Here is a 26,379-nt window from a genome sequence, read left to right on the forward strand (position 1 = left end):
TGTAATGTCAGAACATGAGGGATGTCTGAGATGACTGCTTAAGCCAAAGGACAGTATCTGGATCAGCATCTCTAACGCCGGACCACCTGAATAGATTCTGAACTGCCTACGAAGCAGAGTGAAAGTAAAGCATTAAGCACAAGCATCAGAGAGGGAACAGAGTGCTGCTGAAGAAACAAGGAGTGAAATGAGAAAGAAGAAGCTCTGTTAGCATGCTGTTAATGCAAACGGGCCGTTTCTACGAGCTGTTATTCAGAGCAAAGCTTTCCAGGAGAAGAGAACTGAGATCACAGTCAGGGCCACTAGCACGCTCTATGTTCGTTAGATCACAGTCAGGGCCACTAGCACGCTCTATGTTCGTTAGATCACAGTCAGGGCCACTAGCACGCTCTATGTTCGTTAGATCACAGTCAGGGCCACTAGCACGCTCTATGTTCGTTAGATCACAGTCAGGGCCACTAGCACGCTCTATGTTCGTTAGATCACAGTCAGGGCCACTAGCACGCTCTATGTTCGTTAGATCACAGTCAGGGCCACTAGCACGCTCTATGTTCGTTAGATCACAGTCAGGGCCACTAGCACGCTCTATGTTCGTTAGATCACAGTCAGGGCCACTAGCACGCTCTATGTTCGTTAGATCACAGTCAGGGCCACTAGCACGCTCTATGTTCGTTAGATCACAGTCAGGGCCACTAGCACGCTCTATGTTCGTTAGATCACAGTCAGGGCCACTAGCACGCTCTATGTTCGTTAGATCACAGTCAGGGCCACTAGCACGCTCTATGTTCGTTAGATCACAGTCAGGGCCACTAGCACGCTCTATGTTCGTTAGATCACAGTCAGGGCCACTAGCACGCTCTATGTTCGTTAGATCACAGTCAGGGCCACTAGCACGCTCTATGTTCGTTAGATCACAGTCAGGGCCACTAGCACGCTCTATGTTCGTTAGATCACAGTCAGGGCCACTAGCACGCTCTATGTTCGTTAGATCACAGTCAGGGCCACTAGCACGCTCTATGTTCGTTAGATCACAGTCAGGGCCACTAGCACGCTCTATGTTCGTTAGATCACAGTCAGGGCCACTAGCACGCTCTATGTTCGTTAGATCACAGTCAGGGCCACTAGCACGCTCTATGTTCGTTAGATCACAGTCAGTGCCACTAGCACGCTGTATGTTAGTTAGATCACAGTCAGGGCCACTAGCACGCTGTATGTTAGTTAGATCACAGTCAGGGCCACTAGCACGCTCTATGTTCGTTAGATCACAGTCAGGGCCACTAGCACGCTGTATGTTAGTTAGATCACAGTCAGGGCCACTAGCACGCTCTATGTTCGTTAGATCACAGTCAGGGCCACTAGCACGCTCTATGTTAGTTAGATCACAGTCAGGGCCACTAGCACGCTGTATGTTAGTAAGCCAACAGACAGGACTAACAACAGAGCTTCTCTAACTGGTGGTTCCTGTATTACAGCTTGATAAATATATTCATAGAGTGAAATCACCTTCCACCCCCTAACCGGTACCACCCGGGCCTCGTGGAACCAGGGAAACCCCTGATGTACCCAAGTGGATCTAATATGACCGGGTATTAAAACTATAAATCCTAAACTAGCTCATATCATCTCACATATTGTCTCAGAAAGTGGTGAAAGGGTGAAGTTGCCCCCAGACACTGCTACCAGGCCATAAGTCACCCCTACTGTCTCGGGGGAACTGATCCCAGATCATGGTGTTCATGGACTCAGCAGGTAGCTCACCTGAGGCCAAGGCTGCCGAGGGGGGAGGTCCCGCCTCTCCCCCGCTCTTCTGGCTCATGGCGGCCGGGTCTGTCTGGGTGGACGACGGCTGGAGCTGGAGCTCTTTGGGGAGGAGGTCATATACCGACTCTGTCATGAAAGAGGAGCGAGAGAAGACACACATCACATTATTGTTTATTACACGACCAAGGAACTAGAAATGCTTGTCCCACTGAGATGGCATCCTTTATGGTACAATAATTCAGCATTTTTAAAAGAGAGGACAGAGAAATATCTGCTTGTGCTGTCAGTTAACTTGAGATGGTGAGATGGTGTGCTCACATTAGGGATGTCACCATACCAGAAATGTAGTAGTCTATACCATACCACTGACATTACACCATTCTCCATACCCGATTCCATACCACGGAAAAAAACTAAAACAACACAATAAATCCAAATACTTCAACATACACTCCTTTATTACCGTTTAAATACTGGTTATTGTATATACTCAATGGAACCTCCGTTAACAGTAGCTGTTAGCTCCGTTATTATTTAACAGCTAACGTTCCTCTCCTCCTGGCCATTTCAACAAAAAATTCTTGTTTACCATTTAGCATTATCAGGGACATTTTGAATTGTCTCTGGGACGACGCTAGTCTGGAGCCCTGACCCGCGGTACCCACGGTACTGTAGAAAACTAGTACCGTCACATTTTCAGAATTGAAGCATGGACTTGGTGGTGAAGTATCGGTTCTCATGACACCACTAGCTCACACAAGTTAAAGTCCTTACGTTATTATGTACTCGTCATTGGCCAATAACTGAACCCAGTACAGAACTGCCTTAAGAGACGGTACCACTAATGACAGCTAGACACTGGCTCCAAAAACGTTCAGCCTGCCTTCAACTAAACTCAGAAAGACCCAACTTCTCTTTTGAATTACAGTCAAAACATTTCCTTCACAAACTGTAATGGTGTCAAATTCAATAATTCATTTCCCTTGTTCTAAAGTCATCCTGTTGAGAAAAACAAAACTAGCTGCATCTCGTTGTTTCCTTTTTAAAAGTTAAGCAACCCTGGAACGGGTCAGGAAGCAGTCCTGGGTCTCATGATCACACTTTTTACCACACATATACAGAAAAGGTCTGCTGTCAACACTAACACAACACAGGCTATCTTCTGATTAACTGAATTAACCTCCCCTGGGTTGAGTGTAATAAGACCCAGGGAGACATTCCTAGATGATTCCTAGAAGACTAAAACCAACCGCTGCAGCTACACTGGAACAAGATAAACACATGATTAGGTGGTTTGGTTGCTAAGCAACAGGGACCCATCAACACCCTGACATGGATATTTCAGCTGTGCATCGCGGCCCCCAGCATGCGTAGTAGTCATCTGATACTCAGCTATGACTTAGCACCGGCAGAACGGTGAAACTGACAAGACACATGATCTGGCACTTCTGTGACGTCAACGATGCTGTTGAGGGAGTGACAACACCAAATCACCACCGTGCACACAGAGAGCTACACAGACGGGCACAACCTAAAGCTTTGAGATGGAGGCCAGCTCCATGCTCCACTGCTGATCCAGAACTAATCTGTCTTTAAGGGATAGTTTCCTCACAAATACAATAAAGCTTGTTTATCCAGCGCTCGGAGACGTAGCCTGCAGCAGATCCCATCACAGCAGATCCCATCACAGCAGAGCTGGATGGCTGAAAGGTTTGTGGTGCTCCAAGTGCCAAAAAATCACATTTGAAAAACTCATCAGCAAGTCTTCCCTCCAAATATAGAAAGAGCTGTGATGGCCTGATTCACAGACCTCACTGTGAACTGTGAACTGTGTCCTGTGTTGTTCACAAGGACATCTGTAGACTGTAGAAAATAAAGAAATCAATTGAATAGACTATTGTCAATAATAATGTTGAACCGTCTCTTTAACCCAGTCAAACCATGACAGTGTATTTACACAATGCCAAACCAAAGACCTCTAACCTCTGTGTCTTGGAAAATAGACCATATAATACACTTCAATGTGGTCTTGAAGCAAATAGCAAAGTGTGCATGGTCCTCATGATAACCCTCCATGTGTGTGTGTTGTGCTGTGTTCACGGTGTGAAGAGAGAGAGTCTTTGTGCACGGATGCATTACGGACTGACTGGCAACCCGACATGACCTCAGTCTTGACTAATACGCCTTTCACGCAGGAGAAAGTGTTCAAGCTGCCTGGAGCTCATTCAGAGCATTCAAATATGAACCAATGTGGTCACCATTCACAGACGAACACTATCTGCAGCAGTGGGTCACCATTCACAGAAGAACACTATCTGCAGCAGTGGGTCACCATTCACAGAAGAACACTATCTGCAGCAGTGGGTCACCATTCACAGAAGAACACTATCTGCAGCAGTGGGCCACCATTCACAGACGAACACTATCTGCAGCAGTGGGTCACCATTCACAGACGAACACTATCTGCAGCAGTGGGCCACCATTCACAGAAGAACACTATCTGCAGCAGTGGGTCACCATTCACAGAAGAACACTATCTGCAGCAGTGGGTCACCATTCACAGAAGAACACTATCTGCAGCAGTGGGCCACCATTCACAGACGAACACTATCTGCAGCAGTGGGTCACCATTCACAGACGAACACTATCTGCAGCAGTGGGCCACCATTCACAGAAGAACACTATCTGCAGCAGTGGGCCACCATTCACAGAAGAACACTATCTGCAGCAGTGGGTCACCATTCACAGAAGAACACTATCTGCAGCAGTGGGCCACCATTCACAGACGAACACTATCTGCAGCAGTGGGCCACCATTCACAGACGAACACTATCTGCAGCAGTGGGTCACCATTCACAGAAGAACACTATCTGCAGCAGTGGGCCACCATTCACAAAAGAACACTATCTGCAGCAGTGGGCCACCATTCACAAAAGAACACTATCTGCAGCAGTGGGTCACCATTCACAAAAGAACACTATCTGCAGCAGTGGGCCACCATTCACAGACGAACACTATCTGCAGCAGTGGGCCACCATTCACAGACGAACACTATCTGCAGCAGTGGGCCACTACAGACATGTTACTGACAAAAACACTCACAATTACTCTGCATAATAAAGACAAGAGAAGTGCCTGTTCACTGAGCTGGGCATCTTCTGACCAACGGTGGATGACACGCGTTGGCCAGATCTAAAGGAGTCTACGCTGGTTAAACTCTGTCACTGTGCTGGTCTGAACGGGGCATACTGGACATGGAAGTCTCTCTCTCTCTCTCTCCCAGAATGATCGCAGCTCTCAGAGCAAAGCAACTTATTTTACTTTCTGCTTCACCTCTCCTCCCGTCATACAGGACTTACCCCAAATGTTTACTTCATAGTTTGTTATTTAAAACATTCTCAGTAATCCAGTTGATGTGAAACCAGTTACAAGATCAGATTTTATAATGTCAGAAAACTCCCATGAAGCTTATCAACCACGTTGGCCTGCCACACATTGAGTAGATCTGCCTCCATGTGCACTGATTTAGGTTTAGAATAGTTACACATAGTATTATCTTAAACACATACGGTTGATAATCACTGCAAGAACACATTGATTAACATGCATTGTTCATGTTATATGGGGATGTAAATGCTCCGTCTGGATCTCATTCAGTGTTTAGAACTGAGTGGTGCTCCGGACTGCCGGGGAGGGAACGGTAGGCAAAACACTGTTTGTATAAACTACAATGTGACGGCTGGCCTGTGGTGGTGGGAAATGAAAGAGATAGAATCAACTCTTCCTAACACTTTTCTGATACCGATACCAGCACAATACTTTAGTTTATGTACCAATATCAAAACAATACTTTAGTTTATGTACCAATATCAAAACAATACTTTACCCTATGTACCAATATCAAAACAATACTTTACCCTATGTACCAATATCAAAACAATACTTTACCCTATGTACCAATATCAAAACAATACTTTACCCTATGTACCAATATCAAAACAATACTTTTGATAACATACTTTCCTGAGTAATATAAACATTTCAGCCTCAGATAAAAGGCCAAAGATCTCAAATGCACGTGTTAGTTGTTGTCAAGCAGCTGTACAGACACAATCAGGGGCTTGGTGCTTCCTTTTAGTACTTTTTTTTTTTTTTATATAAATTACATTTGGGACTCAAAAAGTGTGAAAACAGGAAAACATTCAACACTATCAAAGAGCATTCATTTGACTTTGTGGACAGAATAAGGGTTACCCGGGGCACCGGTTAGCTCACCGGGTAGAGCGGGCGCCCCATGTATCAAATAGGCGAGTCCTTGCTGCAGCGGCCCAGGGTTCGAATTCGACCTGTGGCCCTTTCTGCATTGTCATCCCCTCTCTCTCCCCATTTCACCACTATCACTATCTCTCTCAATAAAAGGCATGAAAAAAGCCCCCAAAAAAATAATCTTTAAAAAAACAAACAAAAAAAACAAAACAGAATAAGTGTTATTCACATTCCTGCAGTACAGATTACAAATAGATTATGATTTGTGGTTAAGTGGCTTTGCTGTGAACCATGCAGACCTAAACGTCTTAATCAAATGGTTTGATTGACAGGGAAGGTTAAGAAAGAGTTACTTTACAAGAGAAAATATAATGCCAGTCTTGAAATATTAACTTTACCTTCCCACTGTTCCCATTTCTATACTAGACACTGATGATGTTGGTCTCCTTTTGCTTAACTGTGCAATATTTTCAGGTGGAATTTCACTTCATTCTCACTGTGCAATATCATTTTTCCACTTGTGCAATTTTGTAATAGTCTGTTTATTGTCAATACTGTATATATATAGTATATATATATATATACTGTATATACGGCTCCTATTTGTATACTTCCTCTATTTCAATGGTTCATATTTAGTTTCACTTTGTTTAGCTCTTGTTTGACTGTGTTAGCCGATGCTTCTTGTTTCTGCACTATCCCCTCTGCTGCTGTACACTTCACATCTCCCTACTGCGGGACTAATAAAGGATTATCTTATCTTATCTTATCTTTTATAGAAGTCCGGTGACATCTGTGCACGTCCATGTGCACAGCTCTACTAGCTTGTCCGAGTATGCCCGAAAAAGTGGGCTGTACCACACGAGCCAGCCGGGGGGGGGGGGGGAAGGGGGGCGGGGGGGGGCGGACTGAGTTAGACCTACACTTAGAACAATTAAATGAGCTCATCTCAGAGTTATGCACTGCTCATATTACACATGCCTTAAAGGTTTCGCCAAATGGCAAGGTCACCAGTCCATTTTTATTCTTTGCAGCTGGCTTGGGGCTGAGATGGAGGATGACAGATGAATAGACAATACACGAGCGCTATGTTTTTGTTGCAAATGAAAAAATCTGCAGACGGAGAATGTGCCTCAGTGCCCAATAATGGCTCCTTTAATTACACTCTTGAACTCGCAGCGATATGCTGGAGCCGGAGTGCAGGCAAAAGAGCCACTCGCTGCACACAAAGAATGCCATTTTTGGATATTTTCACCCATCTGTGTTTACCTTGAAACTGAATTCTACTGACAGTGAATGTCTGGATCCTCTGTTTGGTTCTCCACGGGCTGCTTATGTAGATCACATGAATAAACCAGATCAGTGGTTCCAGCTTAAGATGTAACCCAATTACTAATCCATGAACATCTAGTTTACATTGCTGTAAAGGATGCAGTAATGCAAGCCATACTGACCTTTCTAAAGACACAAGCTTTGTGGTAGTCAACCTAGCCTGGACTTAACCAGCGTACTAGCTCACACAGGGGCAGTGAATAAACAGACTTAACCAGCGTACTAGCTCACACAGGGGCAGTGAATAAACAGACTTAACCAGCGTACTAGCTCACACAGGTGAATAAACAGACTTAACCAGCGTACTAGCTCACACAGGTGAATAAACAGACTTAACCAGCGTACTAGCTCACACAGGTGAATAAACAGACTTAACCAGCGTACTAGCTCACACAGGTGAATAAACAGACTTAACCAGCGTACTAGCTCACACAGGTGAATAAACAGACTTAACCAGCGTACTAGCTCACACAGGTGAATAAACAGACTTAACCAGCGTACTAGCTCACACAGGAGCAGTGAATAAACAGACTTAACCAGCGTAATAATAAACAGAGTTAATCAAAGTTAGGAGGCAGCGTGCTTTTAAAGGATTATTTCCAGGGGGCACTTTCATTTCTTCTCATATGTCTCCGGTGACTGACAGTAAACGGAGCCTAATGGATGCATGGAGACATTCAGTTCAGGCACCATGAAATAACAATAGAGCAGAACATAATATACTCACATTTCATGTTTAGTCTTTGCAGGGTTCTTCTCATAATGTACAAAAATGAATGACAAACAACAAATGGCTTGTTCTTATTGTGCACTATGTCGTTATTCACTCTGTTGTTATTCTATGGTCGGACCAGATCTATATGGAGATGATCCATGTCCACATTAGTCTCACACACTGATGCTACAGCTCAGGTTTCTCACACTGATAAGCTGATGAATGATTGTTCTTCCCCAGTGAGACTAAGACTAAACTGTCTTTTTTCTATCCATCTAAATGAACCCACTTGAAAAGGGGAGCAGGATAAGACAATACACCAGCTGTTTCATCAAATATTTCTGCAATAAAACTAAAAATCACATTACGTTTCCACTTGAAGTTGGAGAATAATATGGATGTTAGATAACCCGTTGGCAAGTGTCAAAGCAGCACACATTCTTTCTCTTTTATGGAATATGTTACAGTGTTGGAAGATATTGGGAGTTGTGTTGTGTTAATAAATGATTATGTAAAAAATAAAATAAACCAGACTTTCTTCTAAGGATGGATAGCAATAATAATGCTACAGCAAAGAAAAGTATGATCATGCTTTAAGAATGTGTTGTAATGAAAATCTGGCAGCCTGAATCCCAACTGAACTGAATGTGTTTTATCAGTGTTTATATATTTTAATGTAGATTTGAAGCACTGTTCCATAAAGAAAGATATGATATGGGTGGCGTTTGTGTAACTAATGAAGTGGTCTGAAAATGATTTTTGAAATATATATTGTTTGACAACCTCGTTGTTGTAAAGTCTGTCATGTCTGCCTCCATCCCTAATGAGCTCTGAGAGCAGCCACCGGCTCACCTGGGTCCAGTTCCTCTGAACAGCACAGGTGAGTCCAATCAGGTGAGTCCAATCTGAACACTCAATCAGGACTCCTATAGGTAGGAGGGGAGGACGACACCAGTTCTCTGTTACCCTGCTACCAGCCAGACCTGATCCTCTGCTAAAGTGAGTAGTGCTTCATGCCTTTGTCACTTTATGACTGCCCGTGTTTAACTGATATATTGTGGATCTGGATGTCAGTTGATTGTGATTGTATTGAGTAAATGTGTAATGCAGTTAATGTCATGCATCTTCCTTTGTTTGTTTAATGCAGATGAAGCACTTGATGAGGTTAAAGGGGAATACTCATGTAAATATAGTCTTCTATGGTGGAGTTACCTGTCTCTCTCTCTCCCTGATTCTGGTTCTATATCTAATGTTCAGAGTGTCCAGCCCTCACCACTCTGCTCACCGTAACACTTTAATCATTTACATCAATCCTGTCATTTGTTTCAGTCACAGAGTTGGAAGACTACAGATCCTAGAAGTGGTTCCTAGAATCAGAGTAGACTAATGAGTAGACTAATGGGGTCTCTGCTAAAACACCTGACAAGCAGATGTTTATTATATTATTACTATATATTCATTTAAAGAGATCAAGCTTCAGGACACTATTGAGGTTTCACATTTGCTTCATTTTGAGCCCAATGTGACCAACATGCAGACCAGAAGACCACTCGGCCATCTATTCTCTCTTCAGTCTGATGTACACGAGGTTTCCCACCAGATCGTTGACGAGCACGTCGTCCGCTACCTTGACCACGACACACACCCAACCGCTGAGATATAAATAAGCAGTCATCATGTGATACGGTGTGACCATATGGTGGCCGGCTCAACTGGGCATTTCAGGGTCACGTAGCAGTGCTGGGTGCTGAGCGGCCTTCACACAGCAGGCAGACAGATGTGAGAACAGCAGGCAGGTGAGGGTTGTATTCTGTATAATGTTAACCATCACAATGTGGACTACATGGAAGACCATGAGGTTAAATAAGAGAGGAAACCCTGCTGTCCACCACCGTCCGCTATCAAAATGCATAAATGTTGTGTCTCAGGTTCCCACTTTAAGAGCAGCACACAATATACACGGCTTGCTCATGAATAAGCAATAGCATGATGGATGGCAGCGTTGAGTAGCAGATTCACAGACCAGTGCCTTCCTTTACACATGCAGTTGATCCTCTTGTTAACAGAGAGGACATTAACCTGCTGCTGAAAGCCTGAACAAATCCACTTAACAAGAGTTAACGGTTCGGTTCCTCACCGACGCAGCAACAGCCTGCTAACAATGAAATACCAGCTGGCTGAACCAAGTGTCCAAACTAAGTGTATAGGAGATTAAAGGGGCAGTAGTGAGCCTGGTGGTGACCCTGGTAGTAGTGACCCTGGTGGTAGTGACCCTGGTGGTAGTAGTGACCCTGGTAGTAGTGACCCTGATGGTGACCCTGGTGGTAGTAGTGACCCTGATGGTGACCCTGGTGGTAGTAGTGACCCTGGTAGTAGTGACCCTGATGGTGACCCTGGTGGTAGTAGTGACCCTGATGGTGACCCTGGTGGTAGTAGTGACTCTGGTAGTAGTGACCCTGATGGTGACGCTGGTGGTAGTAGTGACCCTGGTAGTGACCCTGGTGGTAGTAGTGACCCTGGTAGTAGTAGTGACCCTGGTAGTGACCCTGGTGGTAGTAGTGACCCTGGTAGTGACCCTGGTGGTAGTAGTGACCCTGGTGGTAGTAGTGACCCTGGTAGTAGTAGTGACCCTGATGGTGACCCTGGTAGTGACCCTGGTGGTAGTAGTGACCCTGGTGGTAGTAGTGACCCTGATGGTGACCCTGATGGTGACCCTGGTGGTAGTAGTGACCCTGGTAGTAGTAGTGACCCTGATGGTGACCCTGATGGTGACCCTGGTGGTAGTAGTGACCCTGATGGTGACCCTGGTGGTAGTAGTGACCCTGATGGTGACCCTGGTGGTAGTAGTGACCCTGATGGTGACCCTGGTGGTAGTAGTGACCCTGGTAGTGACCCTGGTGGTAGTAGTGACCCTGGTAGTAGTAGTGACCCTGATGGTGACCCTGGTGGTAGTAGTGACCCTGGTAGTAGTAGTGACCCTGATGGTGACCCTGATGGTGACCCTGATGGTGACCCTGATGGTGACCCTGGTGGTAGTAGTGACCCTGATGGTGACCCTGGTGGCAGTAGTGACCCTGGTAGTAGTAGTGACCCTGATGGTGACCCTGATGGTGACCCTGGTGGTAGTAGTGACCCTGATGGTGACCCTGGTGGTAGTAGTGACCCTGATGGTGACCCTGGTGGTAGTAGTGACCCTGATGGTGACCCTGATGGTAGTAGTGACCCTGATGGTGACCCTGGTGGTAGTAGTGACCCTAACCCTTTAGACGGGGATAGGGAGGCTGCCATCCTCTGAGAGCGTTCATGTGTCCAGAACGGCAATCTTTCTGTGAAATGTGTGGAGGATAACTCTGACTCTATTCCACCATAAACCCACAACAACATGTTAACGGTGTGATGAACCTGATGATGTTAACGGTGTGATGAACCTGATGATGTTAACGGTGTGATGAACCTGATGATGTTAACGGTGTGATGAACCTGATGATGTTAACGGTGTGATGATGAACCTGATGATGTTAACGGTGTGATGATGAACCTGATGATGTTAACGGTGTGATGATGAACCTGATGATGCTAACGGTGTGATGAACCTGATGATGTTAACGGTGTGATGAACCTGATGATGTTAACGGTGTGATGAACCTGATGATGTTAACGGTGTGATGAACCTGATGATGTTAACGGTGTGATGAACCTGATGATGTTAACGGTGTGATGATGAACCTGATGATGTTAACGGTGTGATGATGAACCTGATGATGTTAACGGTGTGATGATGAACCTGATGATGTTAACGGTGTGATGATGAACCTGATGATGCTAACGGTGTGATGAACCTGATGTTAACGGTGTGATGAACCTGATGATGTTAACGGTGTGATGATGAACCTGATGATGCTAACGGTGTGATGAACCTGATGATGCTAACGGTGTGATGAACCTGATGATGCTAACGGTGTGATGAACCTGATGATGTTAACGGTGTGACGGTGAACCTGATGATGTTAACGGTGTGACGGTGAACCTGATGATGTTAACGGTGTGACGGTGAACCTGATGATGTTAACGGTGTGACGGTGAACCTGATGATGTTAACGGTGTGACGGTGAACCTGATGATGTTAACGGTGTGACGGTGAACCTGATGATGTTAACGGTGTGACGATGAACCTGATGATGTTAACGGTGTGATGAACCTGATGATGTTAACGGTGTGATGATGAACCTGATGTTAACGGTGTGACGGTGAACCTGATGATGTTAACGGTGTGACGATGAACCTGATGTTAACGGTGTGACGGTGAACCTGATGATGTTAACGGTGTGATGAACCTGATGATGTTAACGGTGTGATGATGAACCTGATGATGTTAACGGTGTGATGATGAACCTGATGTTAACGGTGTGACGGTGAACCTGATGATGTCAACGGTGTGACGGTGAACCTGATGATGTCAACGGTGTGACGGTGAACCTGATGATGTCAACGGTGTGACGGTGAACCTGATGATGTCAACGGTGTGACGGTGAACCTGATGATGTCAACGGTGTGACGGTGAACCTGATGATGTCAACGGTGTGACGGTGAACCTGATGATGTCAACGGTGTGACGATGAACCTGATGATGTTAACGGTGTGATGATGAAAACGGTGTGATGATGAACCTGATGATGTTAACGGTGTGATGAACCTGATGTTAACGGTGTGATGGTGAACCTGATGATGTTAACGGTGTGATGGTGAACCTGATGATGTTAACGGTGTGATGAACCTGATGTTAACGGTGTGATGGTGAACCTGATGATGTTAACGGTGTGATGGTGAACCTGATGATGTTAACGGTGTGATGAACCTGATGATGTTAACGGTGTGATGATGAACCTGATGATGTTAACGGTGTGATGATGAACCTGATGATGTTAACGGTGTGATGATGAACCTGATGATGTTAACGGTGTGATGATGAACCTGATGATGTTAACGGTGTGATGAACCTGATGATGTTAACGGTGTGATGATGAACCTGATGTTAACGGTGTGACGGTGAACCTGATGATGTTAACGGTGTGACGGTGAACCTGATGATGTTAACGGTGTGACGATGAACCTGATGATGTTAACGGTGTGACGATGAACCTGATGATGTTAACGGTGTGATGATGAAAACGGTGTGATGATGAACCTGATGATGTTAACGGTGTGACGATGAACCTGATGATGTTAACGGTGTGACGATGAACCTGATGATGTTAACGGTGTGATGATGAAAACGGTGTGATGGTGAACCTGATGATGTTAACGGTGTGATGAACCTGATGTTAACGGTGTGATGAACCTGATGATGTTAACGGTGTGATGAACCTGATGATGTTAACGGTGTGACGATGAACCTGATGATGTTAACGGTGTGATGATGAAAACGGTGTGATGGTGAACCTGATGATGTTAACGGTGTGATGAACCTGATGATATTAACGGTGTGATGAACCTGATGATGTTAACGGTGTGATGGTGAACCTGATGATGTTAACGGTGTGATGAACCTGATGATGCTAACGGTGTGACGATGAACCTGATGATGTTAACGGTGTGATGATGAACCTGATGATGTTAACGGTGTGATGAACCTGATGATGTTAACGGTGTGACGATGAACCTGATGATGTTAACGGTGTGATGATGAAAACGGTGTGATGGTGAACCTGATGATGTTAACGGTGTGATGAACCTGATGATGTTAACGGTGTGATGAACCTGATGATGTTAACGGTGTGATGAACCTGATGATGTTAACGGTGTGATGAACCTGATGATGTTAACGGTGTGATGAACCTGATGATGTTAACGGTGTGATGGTGAACCTGATGATGTTAACGGTGTGATGATGAACCTGATGATGTTAACGGTGTGATGAACCTGATGATGTTAACGGTGTGATGGTGAACCTGATGATGTTAACGGTGTGACGATGAACCTGATGATGTTAACGGTGTGATGATGAAAACGGTGTGATGATGAACCTGATGATGTTAACGGTGTGATGAACCTGATGATGTTAACGGTGTGATGAACCTGATGATGCTAACGGTGTGATGAACCTGATGATGTTAACGGTGTGATGGTGAACCTGATGATGTTAACGGTGTGATGAACCTGATGATGTTAACGGTGTGATGAACCTGATGATGTTAACGGTGTGATGAACCTGATGATGTTAACGGTGTGATGAACCTGATGATGTTAACGGTGTGATGAACCTGATGATGTTAACGGTGTGATGATGAACCTGATGATGTTAACGGTGTGATGATGAACCTGATGATGCTAACGGTGTGATGAACCTGATGATGTTAACGGTGTGATGATGAACCTGATGATGCTAACAGGATGCTAACCATCAGATCAGTCCACTAATAATCAGTGATCGATCAGAGAACATCTCAGTGTTGTGATCAGACTAGCAGCAGCTAGTAGCACAGTTCAGACCCGCATGTGACCCGATAACAGACCAGCTAACTGCTAACAGCAGCTAGCAGCTAGCAGCAGCTAACAGCAGCTAGCAGCAGCTAGCAGCAGCTAACAGCAGCTAGCAGCAGCTAGCAGCAGCTAACAGCAGCTAGCAGCAGCTAGCAGCAGCTAGCAGCAGCTAACAGCAGCTAACAGCAGCTAGCAGCAGCTAACAGCAGCTAACAGCTAGCAGCAGCTAGCTCGGTGAGCTAACAGAAGAGAAGCTAACCTTGCTAGCAGCTTAACGGAGCTACCAGTGCTACTTCCTATCAGAAAGCAGACAGACAGGCAGACAGACAGACAGGCAGGCAGACAGACAGGTCGGGTCTCACAGCGTCAGTACAGCCTGTATCTAACTGTGTCTAACTGTGTTTACAGAGTTGATGGTCTTACCTTTGGAGTAGAGTGATTTGGGTGAGTTGAGGTCCAGGTCGGAGCTGAGGAGGGAGATGAAATCAGAGGGCATCGCAGCGCTTCATGGAGGGAACAGGACTCTCTCTAGTCCAGAACCAGAACCAGGACCAGCTTCACATCTGCATTAATATATACAGCCTTTAACCCTTTAATGTGTCACAGTTCCAGCCTGAAGAGACTGAGTCTGTAAGAACCGTTATATCCAGCAGACTCCCGTTACTGTCTGAGACACACACACGCACACGCCTCCTGGCCCCGCCCCCTTTCTGCTGCCCAGGGGCATGCGCGGTGACCGACTCAGGATCAGGATGCACTGAACCATCACAGAGACACTGATGATGATGAGGATGATGCACTCTGCCTCCTCTCATCGTCAGAGGTCACTGGAAGCTTCTTTTCTAAAATGTTATTTAATTTCTATTTGGAAAAGGCGTTATCCCAGCGTATACAAAACTTTACAGATATTTATACTTAAAGGGGCTCTATGTAAGAATCCTAAATGTCTTGTTAGCAGCTTCACCTGTGGTCGTTAAGTCAACTAAAGTCAGCGTCCTGTTGCTGGCGCTTGTGCTCGCTCTACATAGACATGAAGGAGCATCGCTCAACACAGTGAGGAGACACACGTCAGCTAAAAGCACAATATCACTCTATATTTCAGCTGCTTGGCAGTAATGTTAGCTGACCAGACCAAGGTCTCTCCATGAATCAATGCTGATCCTAGTGTTGGCTTCTCCCGCCTCAGCCTCCCGACCGCGGCCGGAGGGAACGGGGGAGACGCCGGAGTTTTGGTGGGAGACGATAACGTTTCTCTCTGCGGAGCCCCGTCACTTCACAAGACACGGGAAACCTCTGTTGGTCTGGAGGAGCTGCAGCAGTTATTTCTGCACAAACGTCCACTGAACATTCACTGAATTAATATTCTGTTACGTTAATGCCTATTTCTCTCCTCACTTGTTCTCAGAATCATCTTGTAGTGCACGGTTTAGCTGGAAAATGAGAAAGTTTGTGAACCTGCAGCCATGTTGAGATCAGTTGAGGAAATACCAAGCACTGTCCTCTTAATCTAGTAACTAATAGTTGTAGCTGTCAGATACATGTATTAGCATAAACTGTACAATATTTCCCTCTGAAATGTAATGAGTAGAAGTGTAAAGTAACATCAATGTGTACTTATGTACAGAAGGCTACTTGAGTAGAGGTACAGCTCTTAGTACTTAAAATGTGAACACACTGAACACCTGCAGGTTGCTTTGAGAAATATATGCACCTTTATCTCCCATTGAGTGTGAGAGTTCATTCATAACCTTGGATGGAAATAGTATTTTGACAAAAAGATTCGCAACTCAGCAAAATCTAAGTGTTGAAGAAGAGCGTGTGACAGGACCCTGTGTAGCAGGCTCATCAGGTCCCACAGCTTCTGACTGCTAACGTTGTGTCTTTGTAAGCAGTCATGGTGGACAGTAGTTGGGGGGGGTAGGACTGGTTTGCCAGGTTGGGGGGGGAGTGTTTTTCCTGTTACATTATCTTAAGTGCATCATTTGCACAATCTGAAACAAACATCACACATTCTTGTGACTGTGCCATCATAATGATCTCCATAACAGCAAGATCATCACGTTTCAGTGCATCAGCAACTTGACCTCTGCTCCACATTTATGGGGAGGAAAATGCTCAATGACCGTTCTCTGAAAGGAAAACTGGAGCTGGAGGAACTCTGAGTCTGTTTCCAATAAGGGAAATGAAAGTAAGCATCTTTGCAGTCAATTATACTAAACCAGGTACCTGGCTGAACAAGTCCCAGCAGATTCCTCAAAGTCGGCACAATAAAGCATGCAAGTGTCACATATTTCAAGTTTCCTTGGAAATCGTGAAATAGCCAGAATAGAGACGACTCTCCCTGTCCCCCGCAGTAAGAACAGAAACTGCTTAATTAAAGCAGGAGATCAATCCCTACACTAGCAAACAGGAGTGGAAGGAAAGAAAGCAGCCAAGTGTGCGCAGAACGGCTTCTCTCTGAAGACGTCACGATGCAGAGCAGCTTCTCTCTGAGGACGTTTGCAAAGACATAAAGAAACAATTTACTCACACACATAAAATTTAAAAATATCAAACACACAATGTTTATACAGAATGTGGAAGTTACTAATCTTCCCCTTCTTTCTACTCGACTCAGTGGCAGTCAGTCGGCCCTTTCACAGCATGACATGTCATTGCAGGGTAAACACAGGTGTAATTAATAACAATTAAATGATAATAATAATAATAACACCTGTGTTTATATATATATATACATATGTTATACCTGTGTTTATTATTATATACATATATACCTGTGTTTATTATATATATATATAATTTATATCTCTGTCATACAAAAATATAAATGAATTACTGCTATAATTATCCTTATCAAAATATTTATTCATTAGCAGTCCAGAATACCAATTCATTAATACAATATATATATATATAAAAATATATATATATATATTGTATTTCATGTGCGTATTGTGTATATATATATATATATATAAAAATATATATATATATATTGTATTTCATGTGCGTATTGTGTATATATAAATATATATATATATATATAAAAATATATATATATAAAAAAAAAAATATATATAAAAATATATATATATATATATATTGTATTTCATGTGCGTATTGTATATATAAAAATATTTATATATATTAAAAAAATATATATATATATATATATTTTTATATATATATATATATATATTTTTATATATATATATTTTTATATATATATATATACAATACGCACATGAAATACAATATATATATATTGTATTTCATGTGCGTATTGTATATTATAAATGAGAATATGCGCATATACAAAAAGATAACTAGTCAATATGAGTAAGATAAATAATAACGAATAATAAATGATAAATATGTAAGTAATGAATTTGTGTTCTGATTAAGATACATTATAAGTAATGAATTGGTATTCTGGACTGCTAATGAATAAATATTTTGATAAGGATAATTATAGCAGTAATTAATTTATATTTTTGTATGACAGAGATAAAGGGTAATAATTATAGTGAGAGTATATGTATGGCTCAATAAGGCAGCTGGTTAATTATTAATGAATGACTGAAGGAGATTAAATAAGTTTGTTCTTGTTCTCACTTCTTTTCCAGTATGTAAACCAAGGCATCAAGTGTTTGACAGTTTCTTTTACTTATGCTTTTCATTGTATGTAAATACTTTTTTTATGCCTGTCCACTTGTTTGTATGATCATTCCCTTTTTTTATTTCTATTTTCTTGTTATTTGAAATGTCCGAAATAAATTTAGAAATGAAATGAAAAAATGCTATAATTTCTTAATTTAATTGTTGCACAAATTAAAACATTTATATACAATATGAAGTATTTGTTAATGATTACCAAATGATTTGTAAATCATCTATGAACATCATAGACCAGATATGTAGTCGCACGTTTCTTCAGCCTCAGTTTCCCATGAGGCAATGCGCTCAACGTCACCGTGTGTTGTTGCGGAAGTGCCGGGAAACGCTGTGCTGGTGGTTCTGAACTGAGACTCTCTGAGACAGAGACACAGAGAGACACAGAGACACACGGAGACACAGAGAGACACAGAGAGACACAGAGAGACACAGAGAGACAGAGAGACACAGAGAGACACAGAGAGACACAGAGACACAGAGACACAGAGACACAGAGAGACACAGAGAGACACAGAGACACACGGAGACACAGAGAGACACACGGAGACACAGAGAGACACAGAGAGACACAGAGACACAGAGAGACACAGAGACACACGGAGACACAGAGAGACACAGAGAGACACAGAGACACAGAGAGACACAGAGACACACGGAGACACAGAGCAGACCTCCTCTCAGTGGTTCAGTGTTAGTTAGAGTGTGTGTAGTTGGTCAGCAGGTGTGTCTGTAGTTAGCCGTCAGCAGGTGTGTCTGTAGTTAGCCGTCAGCAGGTGTGTCTGTAGTTAGCCGTCAGCAGGTGTGTCTGTAGTTAGCCGTCAGCAGGTGTGTCTGTAGTTAGCCGTCAGCAGCTGAGTGATGGCAGCTCTGAAGTTCGCCGGGATGGACGACACAGACAGTGAGGATGAGTTGCCTCCTGGCTGGGAGGAGAGGTCCACTAAAGATGGATGGGTTTACTATGCGAGGTGAGTTAATCCTCCTGTTATCTGTTAGTGTCTGTCTTCAGAACCAGAACCAGAACCAGAACCACAGAGTTCAGCTGGTAGCAGCCTGAGGAACACACAGCTGGTTCAGATGAGCTCTGCTGTCTGACCTGATGAAGTCTACACAGAGATAACTAAAGCTGCAGTAGGCACAATGTTTTAGGCATCATTGAGCAGACATCCCATAATAACCTTTCAGCATTGAGCAGACATCCCATAATAACCTGTCAGCATTGAGCAGACATCCCATAATAACCTTTCAGCATTGAGCAGACATCCCATAATAACCTTTCAGCATTGAGCAGACATCCCATAATAACCTTTCATCATATTGTAATTGAAGTGTTCTGAGAGGAAACTAGACTCCTGCTCCTCATGGCTCTGTTTTCAGGCTTTAGAACATCTAGCCCGTGACGGGAGACTTTGACCAATCACAGGTCATTTCATTGAGAGAGTGTTCCTATTGGCTGAGCTCCGGTCATGTGACCGAAACTTGGCGTTCCTTCAACAGATTTCACAATGACGGCAGCGTCACAAGCTTTCTCATTTTCCAGCTAAACCTTCACTACGAGATGATCCTGAGAACATGTGAGGAGAGAAATAGGCATTAACGTAACAGAATATTGATTCATATCTGATCAGCGCTGTCTAGTTTCACCGTTTGATCAGAGTTCAGAGTGATTGACAGCCGGCTCTCAGAGACGGCAGCTGGACAGCAGACCTCAGATCAGCTCTGACTGCTGGTTTTCCTCCGGTCTGTGAAATCTTGCAGATGCCGTTAGGAGCACCGGAGGAACATGATTTATTTCAGGTTACCCGTCTCATGCTCTACTGTCACCATATAGAGACCGTTTTATTAAAATCACTTTTTTTAATGATATTTGCTCCGATCTGCCGCCTGATGCTTTAATATGAACTGTGTTGATCAGACTGTGACTCTGGCACCGCGGGCCGTTGCAGTAGCTGCAGTACTGTCCCTCAGAGGCTTCAGCTGAGAGGCAGAACTTCATGACAGAGTTACTCTGTTATTATAACATCCTGAAGCCGTCATCAGTGATGGGACAGAGCACCAGGCTGCACCAGGCTGCTCCAGGCTGCACCAGGCTGCATCAGGCTGCACCAGGCTGCACCAGGCTGCACCAGGCTGCACCAGGCTGCACCAGGCTGCTCCAGGCTGCTCCAGGCTGCACCAGGCTGCACCAGGCTGCACCAGGCTGCATCAGGCTGCACCAGGCTGCACCAGGCTGCACCAGGCTGCACCAGGCTGCACCAGGCTGCTCCAGGCTGCTCCAGGCTGCACCAGGCTGCACCAGGCTGCACCAGGCTGCATCAGGCTGCACCAGGCTGCACCAGGCTGCACCAGGCTGCACCAGGCTGCTCCAGGCTGCTCCAGGCTGCACCAGGCTGCTCCAGGCTGCTCCTGGTGACATGGGAAGAAGACAGCCAATGGTTCTTTACCTAGAGAATATAAAATGTGGTTATTGGAGAAACAACAGTACCAGCATGGTATTTGCTTAAAGAGGACCTGTTATTCTTATCTTCAGGTGCATACTTGTATTTCGTGTTTCTCCAACAACATGTTCACATACTTTAATGTTTAATAAACGCTCTATTGTTCTCATGCTTCTCATACCTTTTCTCATCTTTGTGCCGTCTGTCCGAAACGCTCTGTCTGAGCTCCCGTGAGCGACACACGGCAGGCTGGGGAGTCCCTCATACGAGGCGGTGCGCCGCGACCGGCTCTAGGTCGACTTGCAAAGGCTCGGGGTGAAGGTGGCTTGCGGCCGCAGCTTTACAGCGCTCCCCGCCCGGACCTCGCCGAACCGTGGACGAAGGGCTCGCTGCTCCCTCTCTCCCCGCCGGGGGACGGCCCCCTGCTCCCGGTGCGACTGTCGACCGAGGCGGACTGTCCTCAGTGCGCCCCAACCGCGTCGTGCCGCCAGGACGGGGCTCGGCCCACGTAAAGGGGGCAGGGGTCTGTGGTGATGTCTGCAACCCACCTGACCCGTCCTGAAACACGGACCAAGGAGTCTAACGCACGCGCGAGTCAGAGGGAGCAAGCAAAACCCCGTGGTGCAATGAAAGTGAGGGCCGGCGCCGGCTGAGGTGGGATCACCACCGTAAAGTGGTATCGGTGCTGTTGTATCGGAGCCATTTTGCGAGTACGAGTACATGAGCACAGTATCGGTGCATTTCTACTTTGTGACATCACCACGTTACGGAAGAAAAGGCGGGACTTCACTCAAGGTGTTTCAGGTGGTTCAGGAGCAGCGTTTCTGTGGAGGAAGAACTCCCTTACACGTGGACTTTGGTTTTTGTAAGGAGCCGTTCACATGCTGCGTCTAAAGATGCAATATATATATTATACCTAGGATGTGGAACTGAGGCTGTCAAAGTTAACGCCATAATAACGAGGAAAAACTGTCCTGTCCATGTTCAAAGGGGTCCCTTGACCTCTGACCTCCAGATGTGTGAATGTAAATGGGTTCTATGGGTACCCACGAGTCTCCCCTTTACAGACATGCCCACTTTATGATCATCACATGCAGTTTGGGGCAAGTCATAGTCAAGTCAGCACACTGACACACTGACAGCTGTTGTTGCCTGTTGGGCTGCAGTTTGCCATGTTATGATTGGAGCATATTGTTTATGCTAAATGCAGTACCTGTGAGGGTTTCTGGATCAATATCTGTTATTGATTTGTGTTGTTCATTGATTTACAATAATAAATATATACATACATTTACATAAAGCAGCATATTATACACTCCCATGTTGATAAGAGGATTAAATACTGGACTGATCTCCCTTTAAGGTTCATTTAGAACAGATAAAACATGTGTGTGATTAATCGTGATTAAATATTTTAATTGATTGACTGCCCTAATGTGAACATGTGAACATGTGTCATGTGAACATGTGAACATGTGTCATGTGAACATGTGAACATGTGAACATGTGTCATGTGAACATGTGAACATGTGTCATGTGAACATGTGAACATGTGTCATGTGAACATGTGAACATGTGTCATGTGAACATGTGAACATGTGTCATGTGCTCTTAGTATTTGCTTGAATTGCAACAGTCCTTTGTAATATTTTGTCTTTTCTATAAGAGCTTTTATTAAGTTGTGTTTATTGATGTATGTATTGATCAGGTATTGATGTTGTATGCTGTACTGTATGTAATGTAATGTGTATTTTCTGTATAACCAAGAGGCTGCAGGTGAAAACATTAACATGACCTGTCCCCAGTATATCCATCAATAACTGAAGTGAAGTAAAGAAGAAGGCAGGGTTAACTCTCCCACTCTTCTTCTGTCTCTGTGTGTTAACAGCCATGATGAGATGAAGACACAGTGGGAGCACCCCAAGACAGGGAAGAAGAAACGTTGTGCTGGAGGTTTGTTTCATTCACTTGTGTTTCAGGGTCACACATACAGTATATACAAGGTGTTCAGAAGGTCACTTATTCTGCAGCAGTTTAACCCAAAAGCATCCCCTCACCAGCCCATGCATTGTTCACATGCACGGACCAATAGTCTGTGGCTTGGCGCATGGTCTTCACATGATCAGAGAGTGCTGTGATTCCAATCACCTTCTGCGCAGATCACAAACCTCATCTGTCCTCCATCAGATCAGCATCAGTGCTGAAACTTTTGGACTCTTCTCTTTATTTATTGATATGGTCTTTCCTGTGCGTCCGTGAGAATTAACCACTATTCACACAAGGATTTACAAACCATCTTCAATCAATAAATGAGTGGTATCTCAAAGAGAGAGTGTGTGACCTGGACTAATTGATACATCACCATCATCTGCATGTTCTTACCGGACAACCTGTGGAGATTGTAAATGACATTCATAGAACCATCTTCTAAGGGTTCATTCAATCAGCATCACTGAGGTCACAAGTTTGGTACCCATTAAACCAACGCCTATTTTACACAAGGCATTATGGGAACATGTTCAGAATGGCTTTGTATCTATCAGATGGTGTTCTAACTTCACAGCCAGCGGATCCTTGTTCGTTGTTTTCAGTAACTTAGTTTGTGAAAGTTCAACATGAATAAGTTATTTTTATTATGAGATATATAAGATATTAATGTTGTTATGCATCCTGGCTGTTAGAGAGAAATGATGTCTGTCTTTCCCACAGACTTACCGTATGGTTGGGAGCAGGAAACGGATGAGAAAGGACAGATCGTTTATGTTGAGTAAGTAGATTGATGATTGAGTTTCTGTTTGCTGAGCAGAGGAAACAGATGCTGTGCTAGACTGTACAGTCTCCATTCTAACATCCTATTTCCTCTTGTCATTTTCAGTCACATTAACAAGCGGTCCACATACTTTGACCCGCGGCAGGCGTTTACAGTCGAGGATGTGGTGGTGAAGCCGAAGCGGTACGATGGAAACACCGCGGCTCTGGAGATCCTGCAGGGGCGAGATTTCTCTGACAAGGTCGTCCTCATCACCGGAGGCAACTCTGGCATCGGTGAGTTCCATAAAATCCTAATCTGGTTTACCACTTCAGTGATGCTCTGTTATAGCTACAGTCAGCAGGCTGCAGTGAAGTGTGTTTCCATGGTGACACCACTAGGTGGTGATGTGGTATCACGCTGTAGCAGGAGGCTGCTTGACATGAGTCCCCATCTCTCCACAAGCAGACATTCATCAACATTAGCCTCCAAAATGATACACTTAGACTCAACAAATCACTCGTTAATACCGAACATGATTGTATTGAAGTTCATTAGCTGGGCTGAATTGGATGTCATTGTTAACTGTAATGAATGGTGTCCATTTGTAGCCAGCGAATGCATTGCTCACTATATAATGGTCTGGAAACGAATGTATTTCCCCTTTCCTTTAGTTTAAATTAGCACCAGTAGTGGCCATTTGCTCACACTCGCCGCTTTGTTGGGGATAGATAACGACAGCATGAGGGAAATCAAATAAACATAAAATCGTTAATTGTCTTTATATTCAAATTCTTTGTCCCAAGGAAAGTCACAGCAGTGTAATTGCTGTGTGTGTGTTTAGAGATGCAGCTCATAGATTTACAGCAGCCCTGAACTTAAACGCCTCCCTGACCTCCATGCTCTTCATCTGTACACACATTCAAGGATTCATCAGAGAGAAACAATACTAATCTCAATGTTATGGTCCTGGAGAAAGTCTTGTATGATGTATGATTTATTATATAAACAGTTCAATATAATTAATATTATTACAGATATACAGTATGTTCCTTATGAACGGTGTAATGAATACTAAATGAATCTAGTCTTTGATCAGCAGGCTGCAGGTTTCTGAGCAACTTCTCAACTCAACTGTTTTCTTTTTTAGACTGTTTTAATGCAGTGTAGAAATGAGACCAATAAGTCCCAACATTCATACAGATAAACATTCAGTTATTGTTTGGACCCAGGATACATTTAATGAAAATAACAAAAGCCGACATATGAGGGTAGAGTTACTAATAACTAGGGCTGTCAATCGATTCAAATATTTAATCGTGATTAATCACATGATTGTCCAGAAGTTAATCGCAAATTAATCATGTTTTATCTGTTCATAATGTACCTTAAAGGGAGATTAGTCCAGTATTTAATCCTCTTATCAACATGGGAGTGGGCAAATATGCTGCTTTATGTAAATGTATGTATATATTTATTATTATAAATCAATGAACAACACAAATCAATAACAGATATTGATCCAGAAACCCTCACAGGTACTGCATTTAGCATAAAACAATATGCTCCAATCATAACATGGCAAACTGCAGCCCAACAGACAACAACAGCTGTCAGTGTGCGTTAACTTTGACAGCCCCAGATCATATATAAGAAAACAAATAGAGCAATATTAAACATGACATACTAGGTGATGTAAAACAACTTCCAATGATGAATATATCACTGACAGACAAAGAGCAAGATAAGGGAAGAGGACCTATTATGCTTTTTCCTTTTAATTGAGTGTGTTATATAGTTTTTTGTGAATGTAAAAGGTCTGCAAAGTTAGAGGCCGAACACATGCCGCGTCTTTAGCGTGCTCAAATCCGTTGTTGCCATGCGGCGCGCAAGCATTCCCAAGCGGCTGTTTCTCAGGAAACAGCGGCTGCGCCCCGAGATAAAAACAGTTCAAGTTTTGGAGCGCTGCAGCGTGCACCGCATGCCATGTGACGAGGAACAACCAATCACAGCCAGCAGATATCTTGGTTGCATCCTAAACTCCACACTAACATGCAATTAGAACACTAAAACAGGACGAGAGATGGACATGACAGTTTGGAGCGTTATTTAGCCAGTACCTTCACTCCAGCTTTAAAACTGAGCCGCTACATCCTCAAAATCCCAAGTTACGTTCATTTGTTAAAGAAATTAGTGGCGTTAAAACAAATTAGCGTTATTGTGGCGTTACCTTTGACAGACAGGTAAAACACATAACAGATAAAACATATAACAGATAAAACATATAACAGGTAAAACATATAACAGGTAAAACACATAACAGGTAAAACACATAACAGATAAAACACATAACAGGTAAAACACATAACAGGAAAAACATATAACAGGTAAAACACATAACAGATAAAACACATAACAGGTAAAACACATAACAGATAAAACATATAACAGATAAAACATATAACAGATAAAACACATAACAGGAAAAACACATAACAGGAAAAACATATAACAGGTAAAACACATAACAGGTAAAACATATAACAGATAAAACATATAACAGATAAAACACATAACAGGTAAAACACATAACATGTAAAACATATAACAGGTAAAACATATAACAGGAAAAACATATAACATGTAAAACACATAACAGGTAAAACACATAACAGGTAAAACACATAACAGGTAAAACACATAACAGGTAAAACACATAACAGATAAAACATATAACAGGTAAAACACACATGTTATAAAGCAAATGAAACAGGAATATAACAGGTAAAGTAGATAAATATAAACAGAGGTATTAGAGATAGAGCGTCTGGAGATAACTTCTGTTATGATTTGACGCTATATAAAAATAAATTGAATTGAATATTCCACTTGAGGAATAAAGTAGGTAAAATAGATGTAATGTAAAGGGAGGTAATTGAACTTGTAAAATAGGTAAATTATATGTA

The 26,379-nt window shown here is 43.5% G+C and overlaps 2 protein-coding genes and 1 long non-coding RNA gene across 5 annotated transcripts in view; 2 read left to right on the forward strand and 1 right to left on the reverse strand.

The window, feature by feature from the left end:
* Positions 1-15,281, reverse strand: part of LOC141766844 (nuclear factor of activated T-cells 5-like) — a 28,576-nt gene extending 13,295 nt beyond the window's left edge. The window contains exons 1-2 of one of the 2 annotated variants that reach the window (XM_074634022.1): positions 14,978-15,281; positions 1,759-1,887 (exon numbers count right to left, since the gene is read on the reverse strand). In XM_074634022.1, the coding sequence (XP_074490123.1) occupies positions 1,759-1,887; positions 14,978-15,050 (202 nt within the window). In that variant the 5' untranslated portion in view covers positions 15,051-15,281. Of the gene's footprint in view, positions 1-1,758; positions 1,888-14,977 lie in introns of those variants that run through there. The other variant, XM_074634023.1, reaches the window with a different exon arrangement.
* LOC141766846 (uncharacterized) lies at positions 5,153-8,602 on the forward strand. The gene is made up of 2 exons (XR_012593706.1): positions 5,153-7,555; positions 7,900-8,602. It is a non-coding gene; the product is annotated as an uncharacterized LOC141766846 (long non-coding RNA).
* Positions 15,282-18,523: 3,242 nt separating the features above from the next.
* The window catches only part of wwox (WW domain containing oxidoreductase), a 130,535-nt gene continuing 122,679 nt past the window's right edge, over positions 18,524-26,379 (forward strand). Inside the window, exons 1-5 of one of the 2 annotated variants that reach the window (XM_074634278.1) lie at positions 18,524-18,950; positions 19,026-19,194; positions 22,553-22,617; positions 23,374-23,431; positions 23,540-23,709. In XM_074634278.1, the coding sequence (XP_074490379.1) occupies positions 19,088-19,194; positions 22,553-22,617; positions 23,374-23,431; positions 23,540-23,709 (400 nt within the window). In that variant the 5' untranslated portion in view covers positions 18,524-18,950; positions 19,026-19,087. Of the gene's footprint in view, positions 19,195-22,552; positions 22,618-23,373; positions 23,432-23,539; positions 23,710-26,379 lie in introns of both variants that reach the window. The other variant, XM_074634277.1, reaches the window with a different exon arrangement.

This window comes from Sebastes fasciatus, chromosome 4, assembly GCF_043250625.1.
Source record: "Sebastes fasciatus isolate fSebFas1 chromosome 4, fSebFas1.pri, whole genome shotgun sequence".
NCBI classification, from domain to species: domain Eukaryota; kingdom Metazoa; phylum Chordata; class Actinopteri; order Perciformes; family Sebastidae; genus Sebastes; species Sebastes fasciatus.